This window comes from Tupaia chinensis, unplaced genomic scaffold (genome assembly GCF_000334495.1).
Source record: "Tupaia chinensis unplaced genomic scaffold, TupChi_1.0 Scaffold000161_1, whole genome shotgun sequence".
NCBI lineage: Eukaryota > Metazoa > Chordata > Mammalia > Scandentia > Tupaiidae > Tupaia > Tupaia belangeri.
This window is the reverse complement of record NW_006159632.1, coordinates 2864121-2883319: the sequence shown is the minus strand read 5'-3', so window position 1 is coordinate 2883319 and position 19199 is coordinate 2864121. Positions and strand designations below refer to the sequence as shown.

The 19199-nt window shown below is 60.0% G+C and overlaps 1 protein-coding gene across 1 annotated transcript in view; it reads left to right on the top strand.

The window, feature by feature from the left end:
- Positions 1 to 19199, top strand: part of SLC35F3 (solute carrier family 35 member F3) — a 79387-nt gene that overhangs the window by 348 nt on the left and 59840 nt on the right. Inside the window, 2 exon segments of the mRNA XM_006145972.3 lie at positions 16536 to 16604; positions 16607 to 16847. Of these exon segments, the coding sequence (XP_006146034.2) occupies positions 16536 to 16604; positions 16607 to 16847 (310 nt within the window).

The following is a 19199-nucleotide window of genomic DNA, read 5'->3' as shown; positions in this document are numbered from 1 at the left end:
CCAGGGCAGCCCGGCGCAGCCAGCAGCAGCTGCCCGCAGCCCCACTCCCCTGTCCTGGGTTCATGCTGAGCCTCTAGCCTGCTGTCCAGGAGGGGGGTCGCCCTGCGCTTTGCCTTGCCTAGGTCGGAGCACCCCCAGTCCCTGCCGACTGGCTGGCTGGGGGCGGCAGCAGAGGGCCCCTGGCATCACCGCCCAGAGCCTGCCCAGCTGCAGACTCGCTCTGTGGGAATGAGCAGCCGGCAGGTGAGGGGTCCTCATCCCCAGGGGTAAACACCCCCTGTCCAGGCCTGGAGGGGGCTGAGGTACTTTGAGAGGCCCCCAGACTGTTCCTGGGGCCCTGCTCACCAACGCCCCCGCCCAGGGGAGGGAGGGAGGAAGCAGGAACCTCAGACACTCCACCTTTTGTCGGTGGAGAGAGGACCCCATGTCCTAGCAGAGAAGGGGACAGTGGGGACCAGGCTCAGCCTTAACTCCTCCTGGAGGCAGGGGTGGAATGCCCAAGCATGGACCACGTCTGTCTGTGAATGTCACAGCTGCCCGAGCTGGCCAGGTGGAGACTAGGGGGCCCTCCAGAGGGAACAGGGAGGCAGACCCCACCCCAGCCCTGGGGCTGCCACGAGCCCTTAGCCTGCACTCAACTTACTCTCAGTGAAGCAGAGTGGGGTGCCAGCCCCTGCAGCCGGATCCCAGCCCGGATCTGGGAGGTCAGGAGTCCTTGTGTGGCTCAGCGAGTCCAGAACTGGAGAGGGGCTGGGGGTGCAGCCATGGGCTCGAGCCCAGCGCATCCACAGGCTTGCCGGTGGGCATGCGACACCCTTCCCGCTGTCCAGACGAGGGCTGCAAGGCCCAGCCAGGGGAGCCTTGTGCCCAGACCTCCAGCTCGTAGGTGGAGGCGCCGAAACGGAGCCCTGGGCCATCCAATCCAACACCAGGCTCCTGTCAGGGTGCGGGCTGCACAGGTCTGCACCACTTACCTGCTTCGCACCCCTGGCTTCCGGAGGGCGACCTTCTTCTCAGTAGCTATCGCCTCCCTCCCCTGCTCATCCTCAGGCAGAGCTGGAGTCAGTCACCTGCACCCGAGTTGGGGACAAGTACTCCCTCTCCATGGGCATTTGCACTCAGACCTTCTCTAGACCCTGCCCCAGTGGGCATGAGCTGGGGTGGGGGGCAGGGCTGGCTGTCTCTCCCCAGGGCAGCTGCTCATCAAGGGTCTTCGAGGGCAGGGGTGGGTCCAGGTCTCCCTCCGACAGCTGGGCTGGCTGTCTCCCTCTGTGGGTGCCGTCTCTCGGGCAGGCAGGGCAGGGCCGCACTGCACGGGGAGTGGTGCTGGAGGTGGAAAGTGAGGCCGTCAGCGCTGGGGCTCCGCTGTGGGGGGCAGTGCGTGGCACACCAGGCACAGATCCTCTCCGGGGCCGAGCCTGGAGGTCGCCGTTAGGGGACAGGGCGAGGTGTGCTCGTCAGGGCTGTGGCCTGCCTTGTGCCTGGGCTCGGCGCTCCTGCTCGCCCGGGGCTTCCTCGCTGTTTTCTTCCGTCTGGCTTTCCATCTGTTTCCCGACGCCATCTGCATCCTGTGTGCTGGGCTGGGAAGTGTGGGTCACTCTTCTTTGCCTTCGGAGTGCAGGGCAAGGGGTCCCGTCCATGCGGATTCTGAGCGGATGGTGCATGGCTACGGGCCGGGCTGCAGCCGGCAGGAGTTTGGTAGCTTGCAGTGTGTCATCTGAGGGAGGCGAGGAAGCACCGCGTGTGGTACACATCAAACCGAAATAGAAAGGGCGGGCAGGGCGGCTGTGCCGACTCAGCGGTATCTCACCCGACTGTGCCCTCTGACACTTTAGCGAGGCCCTGGGAACACGGGAGTGAACGCCGGCTCCCTCTGCTGAAGGAGGTCCCGGTCCGGAGGGGCAGAGATGCATGACAAATAAGTTCCCAGATACTAGGTGCAGAGTTCCGGTACACAGCTGAGGACAAGGTGGCACAGGGACACTGAAAATTGAGCCATCTGAGGGGGCGTTTCTGAGGAGGAGGCCCTTCTTAGAGGAGGCCTTCTGAGGTAGAGGCTGGGAGACATGAGAGTAGGTGCCATTCCATGCGGAGGGACCAGTGGGTGTGTGCAGGCTTGGCCAGGAGGCCCGGGGACGGGGGCTCAGGGCATAGAGGGGCTGAAGAATTTGGAGATGCTTTCTGGTCAGGCTGGTGGCGGCTGGAATGCCGGTCCTTTCCTGGCTTTCCCATCAGCAGCGGACACTGAATACCGAGCGGAGTCCACTGGGGTCATCTGTATTCAGTCAGCTCATTCACCTTCAATAAAATTGCATTCAGTAGGAATTAATAGCCGGGGACAGTGGAGTGGATTCCCCGAGGGCGGGCCGGCAGCGCACTGGGGAGAGCGAGGCCTTCGGAGGCTGTGGCTTCGGAGCCCAGATCTCGCACCGACGGATTTTGTCTCATGAGTGAAGCTCTGTGTGACGCAGTTCCCTCGTATGAGCTGGGGACAATGGTGTGTCCGTCCCAATAGTGAGAATGTGGCCACCACGGCGCGAGGACTTTGCCCCATGAATCCCACCTCCCAAGGAAGGGGCGGTATTGCTACCCAATTTTGCAGATGAGGAAACTGAGGCTCAGAGAATCACTCAACAGATCATGGAGCTGCAAAGCAAGGTTGTCTGTCCCCAAATGCCGTGGACCCGCACACAGTGGTGTCGCTGCTCGAGTGGGGTTGAGAATCTGCAGCCACGGCGCTGCCTGAGACGCGGTGGCCTGCCCTCGGCGTGACCCGCAGCCCATGCAGTGGCAACAGGCGTGATGCCTGTGCGTGTGCTCCTGTCACCGCCACCTCGTCCTCGCTCCCGTCCTGGGGTGCAGCCGCTGTCACGTCTGTGAAGACCTAGCCTTGCTGGCCTGATCTGAGAGGACTCCAGCGAGTGTCCTGCCAACGGGTCCCCCTGCCCTAGAAGCAGCTCCCTGCCTGCCCGGCCCTGGGCCTCACGTTGCTTCCATGTGTTGCTCACCACCTGTGTGGGAGAACAAGCCAGCATGCTGGGGACGCGGAGGAGGAAGGGACAGCCCGCGACCCCGTCTCTTGCAGACAGGCACTGTGTGTGAGGTGTGCACAGGGACAACAGGAGTCTGACGGACGTGACCTTTCTGGTCCCGTGGAAGGAGAGCGAAATGCATGGTGGGTTCCGTAAAGGACCAGTGCTGTTCCATAGGGACACAGAGGGCTGCTGTGACCCCCTTCTTTCCAAAATGGGATAGTCTGACAGGACGTTCCTGCCACCCAGACAACCTCAGGGCCCTTGCCATCTCCAAGGGAGACGAGGACCGTGTGGTCACCAGGCAGCGTTTCCCCGAGCTTGGTTGGGCGGCCTGGCCCAGGCTGTCGGAAGGGGAGCTGAGAAGAGGCCCTCCTGGCAGAGGGCGCCCACGGCCAAGGGCAGAGTTGGGGAGCCCCACATTCCCGGGAGGCTGAGGCACCCTGCAGGCTGGCCAAGGAGGGCAGGACTGGGTAGGAAGGGGAGGCAGGGGACAGAAGATGCTCTCCTGGAAGAGCGAGGCACAGCGCATGCAAGCTGGCTGGCTCTGTCCGCGTCCTCGCGCCATGAGTGTTTCACGTAGAGCGGGGTGGGCCGCCAGCCACAGTCCCTCCCACGGGACAGCAGAGCTGAGACGCGATTCGTGTGCATGTGCACGGGCACGCACGCGTGTGTCTCTGTATCTCTGAAGGGACGTGAGAAGTTCGACCGCCATGCCAGAAGGTGTGCAGTGGAGAAAGGGGCGTGCGGAGAAGTGTCACCCAGCCCCTGCAGAACTGGTGTCCTAACCAGAGGGGACGTGGGCTTCCTGCTTGCCCTGAGCCCTGGACCCTGGCTGCCTCTTCACAGCACCCCATGGGGAGGTCCTGCCGATCCCTCTCTGAGGACAGGCCAGCCAGGAACCACTGCCACGCAGTAGGCCTGCGTCCTAACCCCAGGCAAAGGCAAGGCAGTAGAGCGTGGGACAGTGCAAAGGAGGAGGGCCGGGGTGGCAGCCGTCTGAGGTGGCACTGAGCAGTGCAGGAGGGAGCCGCCATCGGTAGTCGCAGTGAAGGCAGAGGAGACGTGTAGGAGGGGAGGACGGAGCCTGCCGGGGCACACCGAGTTCGGGGCTTGGCAGGTGCAAGTGGGAAGCAGACAGAGGTGACGGAGCCCGGAGGCAGTGGAGGAGTGGGCGGTGAGTGCAGGATCCTGGCGGCCACCCTGGACTGGGAGTAAAGGAGATGAGATGTCCAGACAGCTGGACCAGAGAACCCAATTAATACGGGGCCACGAAACCACAAGAGAGAAACCAAGAAGGCCACAGTGCCGTGTCAAACGTGGCCCAGGGACGGTGGCCCTAGGGACTTGTCAGTGGTGCTGGTGGGCAAGGCAGATCATGGGCAGGGGTGTGGAGGGGCTGTTCAAGGCCAGGTCAAGGTGCTTAGTGAGAGGCGTTAGCCTCCTTTTGAAAAAATTTGCCGGAAAGAGAGGGGTGGGGGCGCGGGGAGTGGGAAAGCACCTCTCATGGGGCATGGCCGCGCTGAAGTCCCTGTCAGGATTCGGAGCACACGCACCCATCGTGTTTCTCAGTGTGCCAGGCTGGGGACTAGAACTGCGCCGTCAGCCATGTGGGATCCGGCTGCCTTAACCACCGTGCCACCGGCTGGCCCAGATATGCTGTCTGAGGGGGAAGGGGAGGTCTTTTGCTGCATCTGGAAGTCTCTGTCAGCCAGAGGAAGGAGGCTGGCCCTGGGGCGGATGCGAGGTTGACTGAGTCCCCAGAGAAAGGTGATGGGGACAGCGTGGCCAGAGAGCAGGGCTGGAGGAGAGCACGGGGCAGCTGGCCTCGAGGAGTCGAACAGAGGGGACAGGCAGCCGGGCCCCAGAGGAGGGGATCTGGAGACCCGTGCTACGACTTTGACCTTAGTAACGTAGGAAAGGAATCTTCTGCTGAAAATGAAGGATGGGGATTGAAGGCTTGAAGAGGTGAGAGAGGGCTGAGGACAGCTCTATGAGAGAGCCAAGGAGAGATTTAATTCTTAAAAGCCTTTTTGGCAAGTGATAACGTTTGCACTGGTTAAGACATCTTGTAGCTGGGGAGAAGATTCTAGAGGGAACACTGGGTGAGGAGTCAGGACACTCAAGTTCCATTTCCAGCTTCCCTAGCTAATTAATGTATCTGGGAACTCCTGCAAGGAAGGTGATGAGACCAGGCCTTCCACCGGCTCTTTGAGCAGGAACATTCTGGTCTGTTAAGTAGTTTGCTCACCAGCAGAGATGGGTCTGTCTGAAGAAAGCCCTTTACTAGCTATGGTCAGAGAGCTCTGAGGGTCTGAGGCCAGAGACAGTAAGGGACCGGGTGCGTGTGCGTGCATGCATGTGCACATATGTGCATGTGTGTGTGTGTCCACACGTGAACTTGGTGTGGGCAGGGTGGAAGGACGGTGTGAGTGCAGGCTTCGTCGCACCATTTCCTGGGCTGCAGGAGCCGCTGCACCAATAGGCCCGGATGGTGGCAGCCCCAAAAGAGGCACAGAAGACTTTGCGGAGCTGCACACCTTCCCGGCTGTGCCTGGGCTGGTCTGCTCGTGTCAAGCCGTGGCGCCCAGCATGAGTCAGCCACGTCACCCTGTGGATGGGCGCCTGCCCTTGGGGAGGATAAGCCTGGGAGGCCATGTTCGCACCCAGGCAGGCCCCACCATGGTGCCTGCCCGAGCACGCCCGGTCTGCCTCAGGGGCACGGCCGCTCTGCCCAGGACAGGCTGTGTGCTTAGGAAATGGTGCTTTTTCCTAAAGGCGATTGTGCAACCACCGAGCCGTCGGCTGATTCGGCCTTACTCTCGTACTCATTGCATTCCTTCCTCCTTTTAAGTTGGCTTATTTTCTTCCACGAGAGACAGACAGAGAGGCAGTTACCCAGTAGAGTCCTCACACTGCAGTCTGCCCCAGTCTCGGCCTTGGGATCCTAGGCACGTGCAGGAGGCCTCAGAACGCAGGCCAGGACCTTCCCGGGTGGCTCAGAGTCCTGGTGAGCTGTGTGGCCATTGTGCCCGTGTGGTGGCCTCTTCTGCTCATGTTCATCTGACACCAAATCCCAGGAAGAGAGGCGTCACCCCCGCCTGGTGACTCCCAGCGTCACCCGCCCTGGCAACCGCCAGCGCCACCTGGACGAGTCTGGCATTAAATACTGATCTTTATTTTCTTCGAGAAATTTCCTTTGTTTACAGATTAAAGAATCGCTATCAAGTGTAGATTATTTTTAGTAGCTTGATCATTGTAATTTTGTTTGGAAAACAGTGATTGCTCATTACAGAGTTAAAACTGTACATACATTACTGAAGTGCCTCTTTTCTATTGTTCCAAGTGTTTGGTGTTTCAGAATGAGATACTGTGATTGCTGTCAGATCTGTAAGAAGTCGTGTTTCCCTCCTAGAATAACAGGACTAACGTGAGAGCGTCCCTCACTCTTCACCCCCCCACCCCCCCCCCCCCCCCGCCCCCCGCCAGCGCCACCTGGACGAGTGTGGCAGGCCAGCCCCTCCTGAAGAGCCCGCATTAGCAGCCCCGGAATGGCCCGCACCTGCTGCGTGTGGGAAGACTGTGTGTGCAGGCCATGAGACGGTGGGGCTCAGGAGCCGCACAGCTGGTGCTAGCGGGGCACGTGGGTCAGCTGACCCCTCAGGCACGTGCTGAATCGAGTTCTCTGCTCCTCTTCCAGGAGAGGACGGGCCCTCCCGAGGCGCGGGCGGCATCGTTTACGCTTACCCCCACCCAGCAGGCTCCTCACAGGGCACCCTCCACCCTGGGCTGTGTGCAGGCTGGGGTTGCCTTGAATCCACTGCCCGAGGGCATGTTATGGGGACATGTGGGGGCTACTCGGAGACTAAATGAGTCAGGGAGAAATGCCACAGGACAGTGGTGAGGGCAGGGGGTCCGGGTGGGTTGTGGCCATTTCCCACCAGCTCTCCATGGCTTCAGGGTAGAAGTCCCAGAGGACCTCAGAGATGCCTCCTAGCACCCCGCTCCACCCCCAAGGAGCAGCCTCTGCTTCCCTCCAACTCTCCATCCTAACCAGTGCAGAGCGCTCTGTGTTGCGTTTCCTTTCAGGAGTGAGGGCATGCACACACATGTACCAGGTGTGTTTTCGAAGCACCAGATCAGAACTAAAACCGTGCGGCAGGCTCTGTGTGCTCTGACCGCCTTGACCTCCAGGCCTTGGGGCCAGCCCCTAAGCATGTTATAAAACTCAACTTTGCAGCTGCCGTGTTTCCTCCTGCTATACAGCCTGCTTCTAGAATCACGTTACACGGTTTAAGCTACTCACAGAGGGCAAAGAGAGGAGTCGGGGTCTGCTGTTTCCAGTCCAGTGCTGTCACCCATTCTCCGCACGGGTTCACGCAGCCACTCGCTCCACCACCCACCGCTGCTCACGGCAGCCCCTGTCCGCCTCCCCTGTCCAGCACTGCACCAGCAGGGGCTGCCAGGACCGAGGGTCCCAGAGGTTCTGGAGGCTGGAAGTCCGAGACCCAAGCTGGAGAGGTCCGTTTCTGGCAAGAGCCTCTCCCTGGTCTGCAGACAAGGCCTTTGCCGCCCCCACCGACGGTCACCCCTGTGCATGTGTACACGTGTGCATGTGTGTGCATGTGTGCCAGTGCAGATAGCACATGAGCACTGGCTCTCTGGTGTCCTGTCAGGGTAGAGCCCCACCCTGGGTCTTTGTCCAACCCTAATCACATTCCGCGGGCCCCTTCTCCAAATGCAGCCACACTGGGTGTGGGGGCTCCAGCCTATGAATTTGGGGGAACACAGTCATCCGATCTGTGGTGTCCCCATCCAGGACGGCGAGTCCTAGCGAGAGTCCCACTGAGGCAGTTCAGGTGAGACGCAGGGTCTGGCTGGCCCCACAGCACAGTGGGTAGGCACCAGTGGAGGGGCTAGATCCCATGAGACTGACCATTATACCAAGTCCCTAGAGGCTTGGAAAACACACCTTGGTGCCTGTGTGTGAATGCCCAGGATCTTAACAGAAGGAGGAATGGAGGAGAGATTGTGGCATGACCAGGCCCTGCGCAGTGGGAGGGTTTTCTCTCTGGCATGCACACGTGCCCTCTGGAACTTAGAATCAAAGCTGAGACACGGGCCTTCTCCTCTGCAAACCTGAAGTCCCTCTTTGGCTTCCAAAGGGAGAACGAGGACACTGTCTGCACCTGCTGATGCTTTGGGGCTGGGCCGGCCCAACTGGGGCCACCTCTCAGCCCCGCCTGGCTGTGACCTTGAGCAGTAGCTCAGAGCTTCCCCATCCAGTCTGCCAAAGACGAATGGTCAGTCGTCCCCGCATGGCACGCCGAGCCCAGCAGCCTCTCCGGGCTGTGGGCATGGCCTGTGCACTGGGCGTTCACATCAGTGGCCCTCTGTTTCCCTCCGCCCTCTGCTTCTGCTGCCCGTCGGCTGTCCTTCCCCGGGCCCCACGCTAATCCGAAACATAGATGTGGCTCCGTGTATCAGTGCTGGGAGCTTCCCTGACCCAAAGTCCAGGAATCACAGATGGCCTGGCACGGGCAGGTGGGCCTAACGGCCAGGACGGGTGAACGAGGATTGCTTTGGGACACAGGGGACACATGCCGCAGCCTCCTCGGCAGCTCCCCTTCTTCCCTCTGTTTTCGCCACCTCTTAAAGCAACAGTCACACACAAACCCAAGGAGCAAGTGTTCATGGCCAGATGAGAGACAAACCCTGAGATGCGTTTTTCAGGGACCACTACATTTGCGAGTGCCGAGACACAGCCTCCCTCCACGCTCCTCACTGAGCAAGAGCGCCTTAGTGCTGGGCAGCCCTGGGCTGTGTGTCCACTGTGGGCGGTAAGTGGGGGACTGTCTGTCAGCCCATCCTCCCCGGGAGGTCCAGAGCAAGCAGTGGGAGGGGAGGCCTCCGGTCCCCAGGGCAGCGCGCTCTCGGCACTTACCCTCCAGGATGCGGCGGTCCACATGGTGCGGGGACTTGGCCAGCCTACCAGGGAGGGCCGTGTCTGCCTCGTGCCCTGACCATTGGGCAAGTGGCCCGGAAACTTGGCTAGTCCATGCAGGGACAGAGCATGTGCATGCCAAAACTGAGTGTGTGTCTGTGGTGGCAGGGCTCACAGCGGCCACAACTGGAGTTCGCCCCATGGACAAGGCGTGTGCCGGGCGGCCCGGGGAGAAGCGCGGCTGTGAGGGTGACGACTACCGGCAGGCGCTGCCTCCCAGACGCCCCAACCCGACGCGGTGGGAAACGAGCACTGTCCCACGGGGACACCTGCACAGCAACGACGCTTACGGAGCCTGCAAAGGCCCTCCTTCCTGGGGCCAAGGCGGGATGGGAGTGACCAGAGAGGTGTGAGCACGTGGTGTGGTTCCACGGTGCCGTCACTTGCCGCAAGTCCCCGAATTGTTCCGTCCTGTGCCACCTACCAGCGTTTTGGTCAGCAGTAGGCCACACGGTGAGCCCGTAGGTTGATGACGGAGCTGGAAAATCCTTATAGCCTGGTGACCTCATGGTCGCATTAATATGGTGGTGCCAGGTGTCGCTCGCGCGTCCGCAGTGCTGCCTGGCAAGAGAAGCTGCTACACGCATCATGGAAGCAGGGCACACATGACGTGCACACGCAGTCCTGCTAAGAGTGGCCGTGTCGCTGGCCTGCCCCTCCCTGCCTGGAGCTTTGTCCGCCCTCTGGAGCGACTCCTCATGGCTGTCCCGGCCTCCGCACCTCACGATTGCATCACGTCTCCTGGGCTCGACCTCACTCGCGCTGCGTTGGCCATTGTGGCCTCTGTAGGAGAAGATGGAGGTGGAAGATAGTGACATCGATGATCCTGACCCTGTGTGGACCTAGGCTAGCATGTGTATATATTAGCTTTGAACAAAAATGTTTAAAAACTAAAAATAAAATTATTTTTTTATTTTTATGTATTTTTTTTATTTTTTAGAGAGGCTTTTGCTATATGGTGCGTGCACTTGCCAGAGAGACAAGGAGACAGAAAGAGAGAAATTACTCTCTGGGGGGATGGCCACACTGTAATCCCTTCTCCTCCTGTCTCCTCAGCGTTTGGGGCATGCATGCACACGAGCCCAGCATGAGTTTCAAGCCACTAGGTCTGGAACTCTAATTGCGGTTGACTATGTGGGAGGCCAGCAATAATCATTACACCATCTACCGGCCCCAGAAAATCGTTATTGTTTTTTATATCAGAGGGCATATGCAGAGAGAGAGAGAAAATATTCCTCCCATACACAGGGCTAGCCTCAGGGCCTTGTGGTTCAGCTGGATCCCACATGGCTGACTGAGGTTCAAATCCTGCTTCCAGCAGCTTGAAAAGCACACGAGGTGCATGTGCATGCATGTTCCAGGCCCTGTCGGGACGGGGAAGGGGAGGAGATGGCATTGCAGTGTGACCGTCATCACTGAACGGAACTTCTGTCTCTCTCTGCTGAGTGTATTATCTGCACCCTCTGGCAATAAAAAATAAATATAGAGAGAATGCACCCCCCAGTGGGCCTAGTCATGCTGCCAGAGTGTGTGTTTACATGAGTGAGAGAGAGAGCGTGCCCTGCCGCGGGGCCTGACCACACCACCCCAGCCCTTCAGGGGCCCAGGCGAGGCGGGGTGTCCCAAAGCAGCCTCAGTTAGTCGTGTGGAGCCAATTCCCCTCCACAGTGCTTAGCCGCTATGCTGCAGGACCTGCCCTCAATTATTTTAAATTTTAAAAAGCTTACAGAATTAGGGACCAGCAGTTAGCATAATGGCTATGTTGCTGGACTCCCATGTAGTTGACCGTGGTTCGAGTCCCGGACCCGGTGGCTTAAACTCACGCCGGGCGCGTGTGTGTGCGTGCCCAAGATCCCGAGAGGAGAATGGAGGAGAAGGGATTGCGGCATGGCCATCCTCTCTGGGGGGTGATTTCTCGCTTTCTATCTGTCTCTCTCTGTCTGTCTGGCGAGCGCACGCGCCCTATAGCAAAAACCTCTAAAAAAAAAATTAAAAAGCTTACAGAATTAGAGACGTAAAGAAAAAATGTTTTCATATAGCTGTGTGTGTGTTAGCCTAAGTGTTATTATAAGAAAGTTTTAAAAAATCGAACAGCTCATGAAAGAAAAAGGAGTAAGTGACAGTTCGTTGAGAGAAGTTTCAAGTAAGCCGGGTGTGGCCTGAGCGTGCAGGGTTTCTGAGTCCACAGCCACGTCCAGTGCTGCCCAAGGCCTTTCCTTCCGCTTACCAGAGCCAGGTGCAGCCCTGGGGCTGTTCCTGGCAAGGCCGATGCAGGTCTGCCGATTCTGTCCTGTACTCGGGGCTTTGCTGTGCATCTTCTGTGTTTAGCCGTGCATAGACTCCCAGACCCTTCCATGTGTCCCAGCTGTCCACAGTGCCCAGTACAGACGCGCCGGGCAGGTCGGCAGCCCTGGGCCGCTGGGCTCCACCACACAGCCCAGAGCGTGGGGGCCGTGCGTCCAGGTGCGTGAGTACGCCCTGCGAGTACGTTCAGGAAGAAGACGCCTGTTGGCGAGTTCTCCGGAGTACCTCCAGCATCGAGTGACACATGACCGCACTTTAAAAGGCTGCGTTTTATGCAATGAAAAATTATAAATAAGACCTCGAATAAAGCTGTAAAAATAACTGCGGAGATTGTATCGGTGCGGACGTCCGTGGAGAGGCACCTCCAGCCTGGGCAGTGTTGCTGCCGTGCCAGCCAGCAGTGGCCCTGGCCCAAGCGCTGGGTCCCTTGCTCTAACGACAGGACGTGTCACTTTCTACATGCAAGCTCCCTGAAGACTTTTTGTAGAGGAGCAGCAGGGCCCATGTCTTCTGAGGGGACCTTGTAAAGAAGTTCAAAAACACCATTTCGTGTGAACGGTAAGATCAGTGAAAGAGTTTCCAGTCTTTCTCGCCTTCTCCTAAGAGAAATGACGTTCACTAAAAATAAGCATAAAAGCTCCGATTTACCATTTTCTGCAGTGGGCAGCTCATGAAATGAAGTTCTTGCCTTGTTCTCCGAGAGGACTGGCAGCTAAGCTAGACCCCCAGCCCGGCCAGTGGGGCCTCGAGTTCCCAGCTGCTGATCAGACGCCTCTGGGCGCTGCTTCTGCCCAGTCCGAGTGGGGCTTAACGCATCCGGCTGGGAGGGTGACTGCAGGTGGGAGGCTGGCACACAGTTTCAGCAAATCGTCTGACAGCCCTCGGGACTCTGAAACGGTGTGGAACGGAAGCCCCCACACAGGCCTGGCTGCAGCTCACTGTGCCACGGGGAGCTGCTGTGCACAACAGTCCCCTACACAATTGCACACACACACACTCACCTTTCTCCAAAATGCTCCGTGGAAGCTCCAGCCACTCAACTGGGTAGAGCTGCCTGCCACCAGCATTTCCAGGTGAATTAAGTAGCATAAGCAGCATTTAGAGAAGACAGGGCTCCAGGGGGAGAGGCTCGACTGCAGCGACAGCCCCAGAGAGCAGCACTCCTGGCCGGGGTGTGACCTCCCTGTACCATGCCCGGATGGCGGCTGAACATGGGATGCACATGAGTGGTACAAGAAGGGCATAAACTGGGGGGCCCCAGCAGCAGGCGGCGTTGGCAGCTGGGTGGGGGACATCAGTCGTATTTCTAGTCATGCACCTGCAGGCAGAGGAGCGGGTGGGACGCAGGGTGAGGCCAGTTCCATGGCTCCGTGCACAAGTCTGCAGCCTCTTCCAGCTGGGCTTAGGCATGAACTCGGACCTGGGCATCCTGACCAGCGGAAGTTTCCTGCACTTGAAAGGAAGCTTGACTTAGTAGTAATGTCCTCTGCCCAAACTGTCTAGCGCCCAGGGACAGCCCTGGGACTCGCCCTGAGGCAGGAGCGGGTGTGGGCCAGTGCGCTTCCTGCATGTCTGGCGGTGAGAGCGCCTGCCTGCTCGCCAGCCAAGGCGCTGCTCTGCATTGGAGTCCACGCTGACCACTCTGCCAGCTACACCTGGCTCTGACAGTGGGGTTCACTCTCGCTTGGTAGCGCGGGTCGGTGAGTACTCAGTCGCTGCAGATTCTGCAGCAGCAAGTCCCTACAGCGAGGCCGGCATTGCCGCGGGGCCAGGCGGCAGCGCCCCTCCCACTCCTGCCTTCCCGCCACTGGGCACGTGGACACGTGGACACAGAACCTGCACTTTGCCCTGCTGTTGCTGCAGCCTCTCATCCAGGCTGGGCTCTCCTCCCTGTAGCTGCTGTCCTGGGTCACATGAACCTCACTCCCAGAGTCTCTGTTCTGCATGTGACAGTCCGGGATTCCTCACCAGTCCTTCCAATCACTTCGGGTCGACCGCGTTCCCAGAGTGGTGGCTGTGCTCTCCGTTTACGTAAAGAGCCTCGGAGCTCTTGGCACAGAGCAGAGGCTTCCCGAGCACCCGGAGGGTGTGTCACAGGGTACGCCCAGCCCAGGGCAGGCATGAGCAGGCCACGGCATACCCGCCTAGGTGTGAGAGGACTCCTAGGATCCCGGGTCTGGTGTGTGAGTGTGTGAGGGGTGTATGTGGCCTCGCATGGGCACGGCTCTCTCGAGAACCGTGCGGGTGTTACACAGACACAGACTGGAGAAAACGCAGCAGCACAGGTCAGCAGGGATGTCCAGGCCACCCCGGGGAGCCCGGTCATGCTGTGGATCTTCCTCCAGCCCAGGGCTGCGACCCAAACCGCAGTGAGCTGCCTGGGCTCTGCTCTCCGTGCACAGCGCCTCGCCACCGCTGTGGGGCCTCCGACTCCACTCCCCGTGCAGTGCCTCGCAACCGCTGTGGGGCCGCCATCTCCACTCCCCGTGCAGTGCCTCGCCACCGCTGTGGGGCCGCTGGCACGAGTTCCTAGAGATCGCTGTTCCTTTGCTATTGAGGGCATCGTGGTGCATGATACTCATCAAGGCTGTTTCTGTTTACGTGAGGTGGGCAGTGTCTGCAAGTATTAAGAGCAGCCAGCGAGGCATCCGCTTGCGGTGGTGCAGGTGGGGGCTCAGCTCCTGGACCGACCTGCAGCAGGGCGACTGATTCCAGTTAACGGGGAGGCTGGGGTGAGTGGGTTGTGGCATGGTGAAACCCTCCCGGAAAAGTAGCTCTCTCTTCCTCTCTCTCATTGAAAGAAAAGCGGGTGAGCTAATGAGCCTGGTGAATGATCTTCACTGGGAGGCGTCAGTACAGTGAAACGGGAGGTTTGAGTCAATTCAGTTTAGTTGACTTTATGAGTTTATTCCAGGACTTCCAAAAGTGTGTTCTTGGGTCCAGTAGTCCTTAGCATGGGTGTCACACACGTACGTAACACGGGGAGCGTGCACTCATGCATTCTGTCGCAGCCCCCGGAGGTGTGCTGTCCGTCAGCTCACATGCTCCTACGGGGGCCCTCTGTCCTGCTGTTCTCACTAAGAATTCTGACCACGGAGTTTTTCTTTCTTTTTTTTTTTCTCATAATACTTGTTAAATTCATTATTTCTTGGAAAATGTTGTTCTGTCATGTATGTTATTCTTAAATAGTAGGGTACTGAGGGTGGTTTCGAAAAAGTGTCTGTTTTGTTTGTGTATTGTTAATACTCCCCTGGTTAGAGAAATCAGAACCTACAAAGTTAAAGAATAACATCTTTATTATTATTATTATTATTATTATTATTATTATTATTAAAGTTCGTTTCAGGGCAAGGGTACTCACCAGAGAGAGACAGGGAGAAAGTAAGTCACCAGGTCCAGGACTCTAACTGCAGTCAGCCATGGGGAGTCTGGTGCCTTAACACCACGCCACCTGCTGGCCCCAGAGAATAGCTTCTTTGGTTCAAACCCGCTGCAGCATCTTAGCGAACAGAGTCGCAGAGCGTGCTGAGCTCCTCCCTTGTAGAAGAGGGTGCAGTTGCTTAGTTCCGTGTCGAAGCTGGCTGGCTGCTGTGAGGACACTCGGTGCAGAACTGCTGTGCCCCTGCGTCTGCTCTGCCTGCCCCGAACCCTTAGGGCTGGAAGCCGTCGCTGCGAAGCTGCCTTCAATGTCTGCAGGGACTTTTTGTTTTATCTCCTCCATTGTCTCTTCAGTCTGGGCTGTCAGCAGTGACCCCGACAGTGAGAAACCTCCCTAGCCCCTGTACACCGGATAGCTCGTCCCATCATGGACGGCAGGTGCTCACGTGTGGGCTGAGCCGAGCCTGGGCCGGCCTCGGGCGGGAGAGCCCTCCGTGAGCACAGCAGGGTCCCTGTGGGGGCACACAACGCAGAGGGACGGACCCCGTCGTCCCACTTCCCTCCTCCACTTCGCCGCCGCAGCCCAAGCAGGGAGGCAGTCTGTCGTGCTGAATGTGACCGCACGTTGGCTCTCAGGGGGCTTCCCGGGGCTTTGTACGCACACGGAAGGGGCAGTGTTGACAAGGCAGAGAAGCACAGTAGAGATGGGGTCGAGCAGGGTGGGCACCGGCAGAGGGTGCTCTGTCCTGGCCTGGCCATACCCGGCTGTTCTCGGCCAGGGCTGTGGCTGACGGGACAGCCAACCCATGATTATTATGTCCCGGAACGTGTCATGTTCAAAACTTAGTGAGGGTACAACGTTAATGACCATTGGGTTTAGTCCCAGTTTAGCATGTGGAGTGCACACGTCTGACCCCACTCTGCCCCGGGGTTCGTTCCTGGGCCCCCGCAGTGTTCTCGGGTGCCCCATGCAGCCAGATGCCAGGCAGTGCCGTGTCTGTTGGAAATGGCCCGCCTGCAGCGACAGCCAGCGTGGGCTGCGGCTCGGTGTAGGTTTCCAGCTGACCGACGCGCACACCGTCATGACCGAAAACCAACCAGCGGAAAACACTCCTCGCCTTCTCTTGGCCCGTGGGAACGGCGCCCGGGGCCCCTCTTGGGCAGCAGCCGGTGTCCAGCCATCCCCTCTGCAGTGGCGGGGCTGCAGTGGCGGGCCCTGGCCTTTTGCACACCAGCTGCCAGAGGCTGTGGTTTTTAAGTACAGCTGTGCAGCGGGCCACTGGCCATCAGCAGGGAGCCAGTCAGAGCAGACGGAAAGCCCAGAGGGGCGTCTGTCCTCTGTGCAGGCAAAGGAGAGAGCGGTATCTGTCGTCACGTGCGGGCTGCTCTGCGCTGTGCTGCACTGCAGCTGGGGTCTGGGGTGCTCGGCCTGCCCTGCCTCCGGTAGGCACATGGATGCTAGCCCCACCCCCCGCAGCATGGTGGGAAACTTGGGCTGACCCAGGGTGGACGTGTCGCAGCTGCTGAGTCCGCAGAAGTGTCCCCAGCACAGGCCGATCACCTGTAGAAATGTAGTTCCAATTCTGGGGTCTGGGCGGTCCTTGTGAATCTGAGTTTCCAACAAGTTCCCGAGAAAGGCAGGGGAGGGGCTGCTGATGACCCCACCTGGGGGATCCGGGAGCCATCCTCCCGGGAGCCAGCTGCCCCTTGCCCTCATCCTCCCTCCAGGTGGCCGGCCATGGCAGTGGCTGGGGGTCGTTTGGCGGGTGGCAGGTGGGGGTCTGCAGGCCCAGCTAACAGCCCCTTCTCTTCCCCAGGGGAGGAGCGCCCCCGGGACCCCCCGGGCCCGGCAGAGGCCCAGGCGCCGGCAGGGGCAGAGGCCGGCGGCGCTGCCGACCGTGCTCCGGGGCACAGCTCGGGAAGGCCTTGTGGGGCGTGGCGGTGGTGCTGTGCGTGTGTGCCTCCTGGGCCGGCAGCACACAGCTCGCCAAACTGACCTTCAGGACGTTCGACGCGCCCTTCACCCTGACGTGGTTTGCCACCAACTGGAATTTCCTGTTCTTCCCGCTGTACTATGCGGGGCACGCCTGCCAGTCCGCAGAGAAGCAGTCTGTGAAGCAGAGGTACAGGTAGGCACCTCCGGCCCAGCCTCCTTCCCGGGCACTCCCCGCACGGCTGCTGGGATGTCACAGTGCATGCGCCTGCACGCGTCCTGTCTCTCTGTCTCCCTGTCTCTGACTGGAGGCAGGGCCAGGATTCTCTCTGCTCTCAGAGGTGAGGGTCTCTGCCCTCTGTCTTCTCCCCTGAGCCCTCGAAGTGCCTGTGTCAAACCCAAGAGCATCTCCCAAGACAGCCCATGACATGTCCCCAGGGAGTGCAGAAGTGCTTAGGTAGGGCAGGCTGGGCCAGGGCCGCGAGTCCACAGAGCCGGTGGCTCCCTCGTGGAGAAGTTCACGGCAGAGCCTTCCCCTCACACCCTCGCTGGCCCAGGACGCCCTCGGCGGGTCTGTGCGGCTCTGAACGTCCGGCTGTGCTCTCCCAGGCAAAGCGGTGTTGGCTTTGTGCTGGGTCTCCCATCGGAGTCCCCGCGATGACGTCCTTTCTTGGGGTCCCCCACTCGGAATGCAGGATCTCCTGCCCGCCCGAGAGTGACATGGTGGATGCTGGCCCTCAGGGCTCCCCTGTGACCGTCCTGGCACCTCGTGCTGGCCCTGGTGGAGACCCCTGTGGCCACCTCCAGGGCTAGCCTGGGTCAGCCTCATCAGAAGCCCTTGAAAACAAGGCTGGCCAAGGTCACTCGGTGCTCCTGGGAGCTTGTCTCCTACTCAGAGGTGGGCAGAAAGGGAGTGAAGACCGGCCCCACTCTGCCACTACCCCTCCCCTCCAACGCCCCTGATGGGATTGCCACGTCCCACCTGCCACCTGCGCCAGCCCTATTCTAAGTCACAAGGTAGCTGACCACCCCGGGTCCAAGGAGCACAGTGGTCTGGGGCGCGATCTAGCCGCATGCCCCGCTCTTGGCCTGAAGCTGGTGGCATGGTCATTTCAGGGAAATTCGGCTGGCCGACAGAACGCCAGCGTGCGGCCCAGCATGCACGTACGGGAAGGGGATCCAGGGCAGCTTGTGCGGACTCACCACCGGCCCCCACAGCGCCTTAGCAGAGGGATTTGGGGCTCAGCCTGGAGACCAGGCACGAAGGGTGTGGAGCCCGGAGCCGGAGCCCTGCCTGGGGCATCCTAGTCTCGGTTAAATCACTTTCTGATGCCCCCGCCGGAAGCTGCTCAGGAACCACTCACTGCCCCGCTCCTGACAGCAGGCCACGTCAGATGGACACGACGGGCGTGGGGCCTGAAGAGAGCCTGAGATTGTCCCAAAGGCAGCGGTGAAATCATGTGCTACTGGCCACAGGGGAGACCACAGCCCAGCGCCTCCGTCCCCGGCAGGGAAGTGGCCCCGTGCGTGTGTAACTCAGAGTGGGGCGCGTGCCTGTCCCTGAGCTGAGCAGGACTGTGACAGAGGCTGAGCGAGCCCGCCGCCGCCTTCAAGCGCAGGCTGAGGGGGCCCCGGGTCCTGCCGGCTGCTGTGGACACGCCCCGTGGCCACCGCGCAGCTGGGCCAGCACTGTCCCCGCTGGCTACCGAGGCCCTCTGCTATGCTGAGGGCTGCACGGGCAGAACCAAGCAGGGTCAAGGAGGGGAACGCGGAAGGTCATCGGAGAGGACTAGTTCTTCACCGGAGCCGGGCAGTGGGCCTGCGGCTCAGTCTGCCGTCTCCCTGTGAGTAAGGCATTTGGAAAGAGTCGTGGAAGAACTCGGGCTGCGGCGTGAGCTGGGCACCCTGGGGGAGGGACTCCTGGCTTGATGAGGGCAGCAGCTGCAGCCCGCCCGTCTCTCGGTGAAGCCCTGCCCCGCCGAGCCGCTCGCCAGCCGGTTCTCACTTCTATTGGTCAGTGGTGTCCTGCACTGGGGCGGGGAGAGGGAATCGTACCAGCACAGGCCCTCCGTAGGAAGTCACGACTATCACAGCCCAGATTGAGAGCGCCTTCAACAGACTTCAGGGTTCTCAGAAACCACGGAAAACCAAGTCTCACCTCCCGCCTTCATGGCTTTACCGAAGTTTGTGCCAGAGCGAAGACTTGGAGTTGGCTGAGCAGGCCCAGCTGGTGGCCAAGTGTTTAGCAGGGAGGGGGAGAAGGCGGACAGCAAAGACCTGTGCCACGGCAGGAGTGGGGCAGAGCCAGCGCTTCCTGCGGTCCCCAGGGAACAAGCAGACGGCATGTCTGTCCCCAGGCCCTCCTGACCTGAGCCGCTTCCCCAAAGCAAGGCAAGAGGAACAGGCCATGCCGAGAGAAGGGGCACACGGCCCGGCCCAGAGCTGCTCAGATGGCAGTGCCCGGTCACCGACACCGATTCGGCAGGTCTGGATGGGCCCAGCCTGCAGCGGACTCTGCTACTGCACACAGACCGCCCTCGGAGAGAAG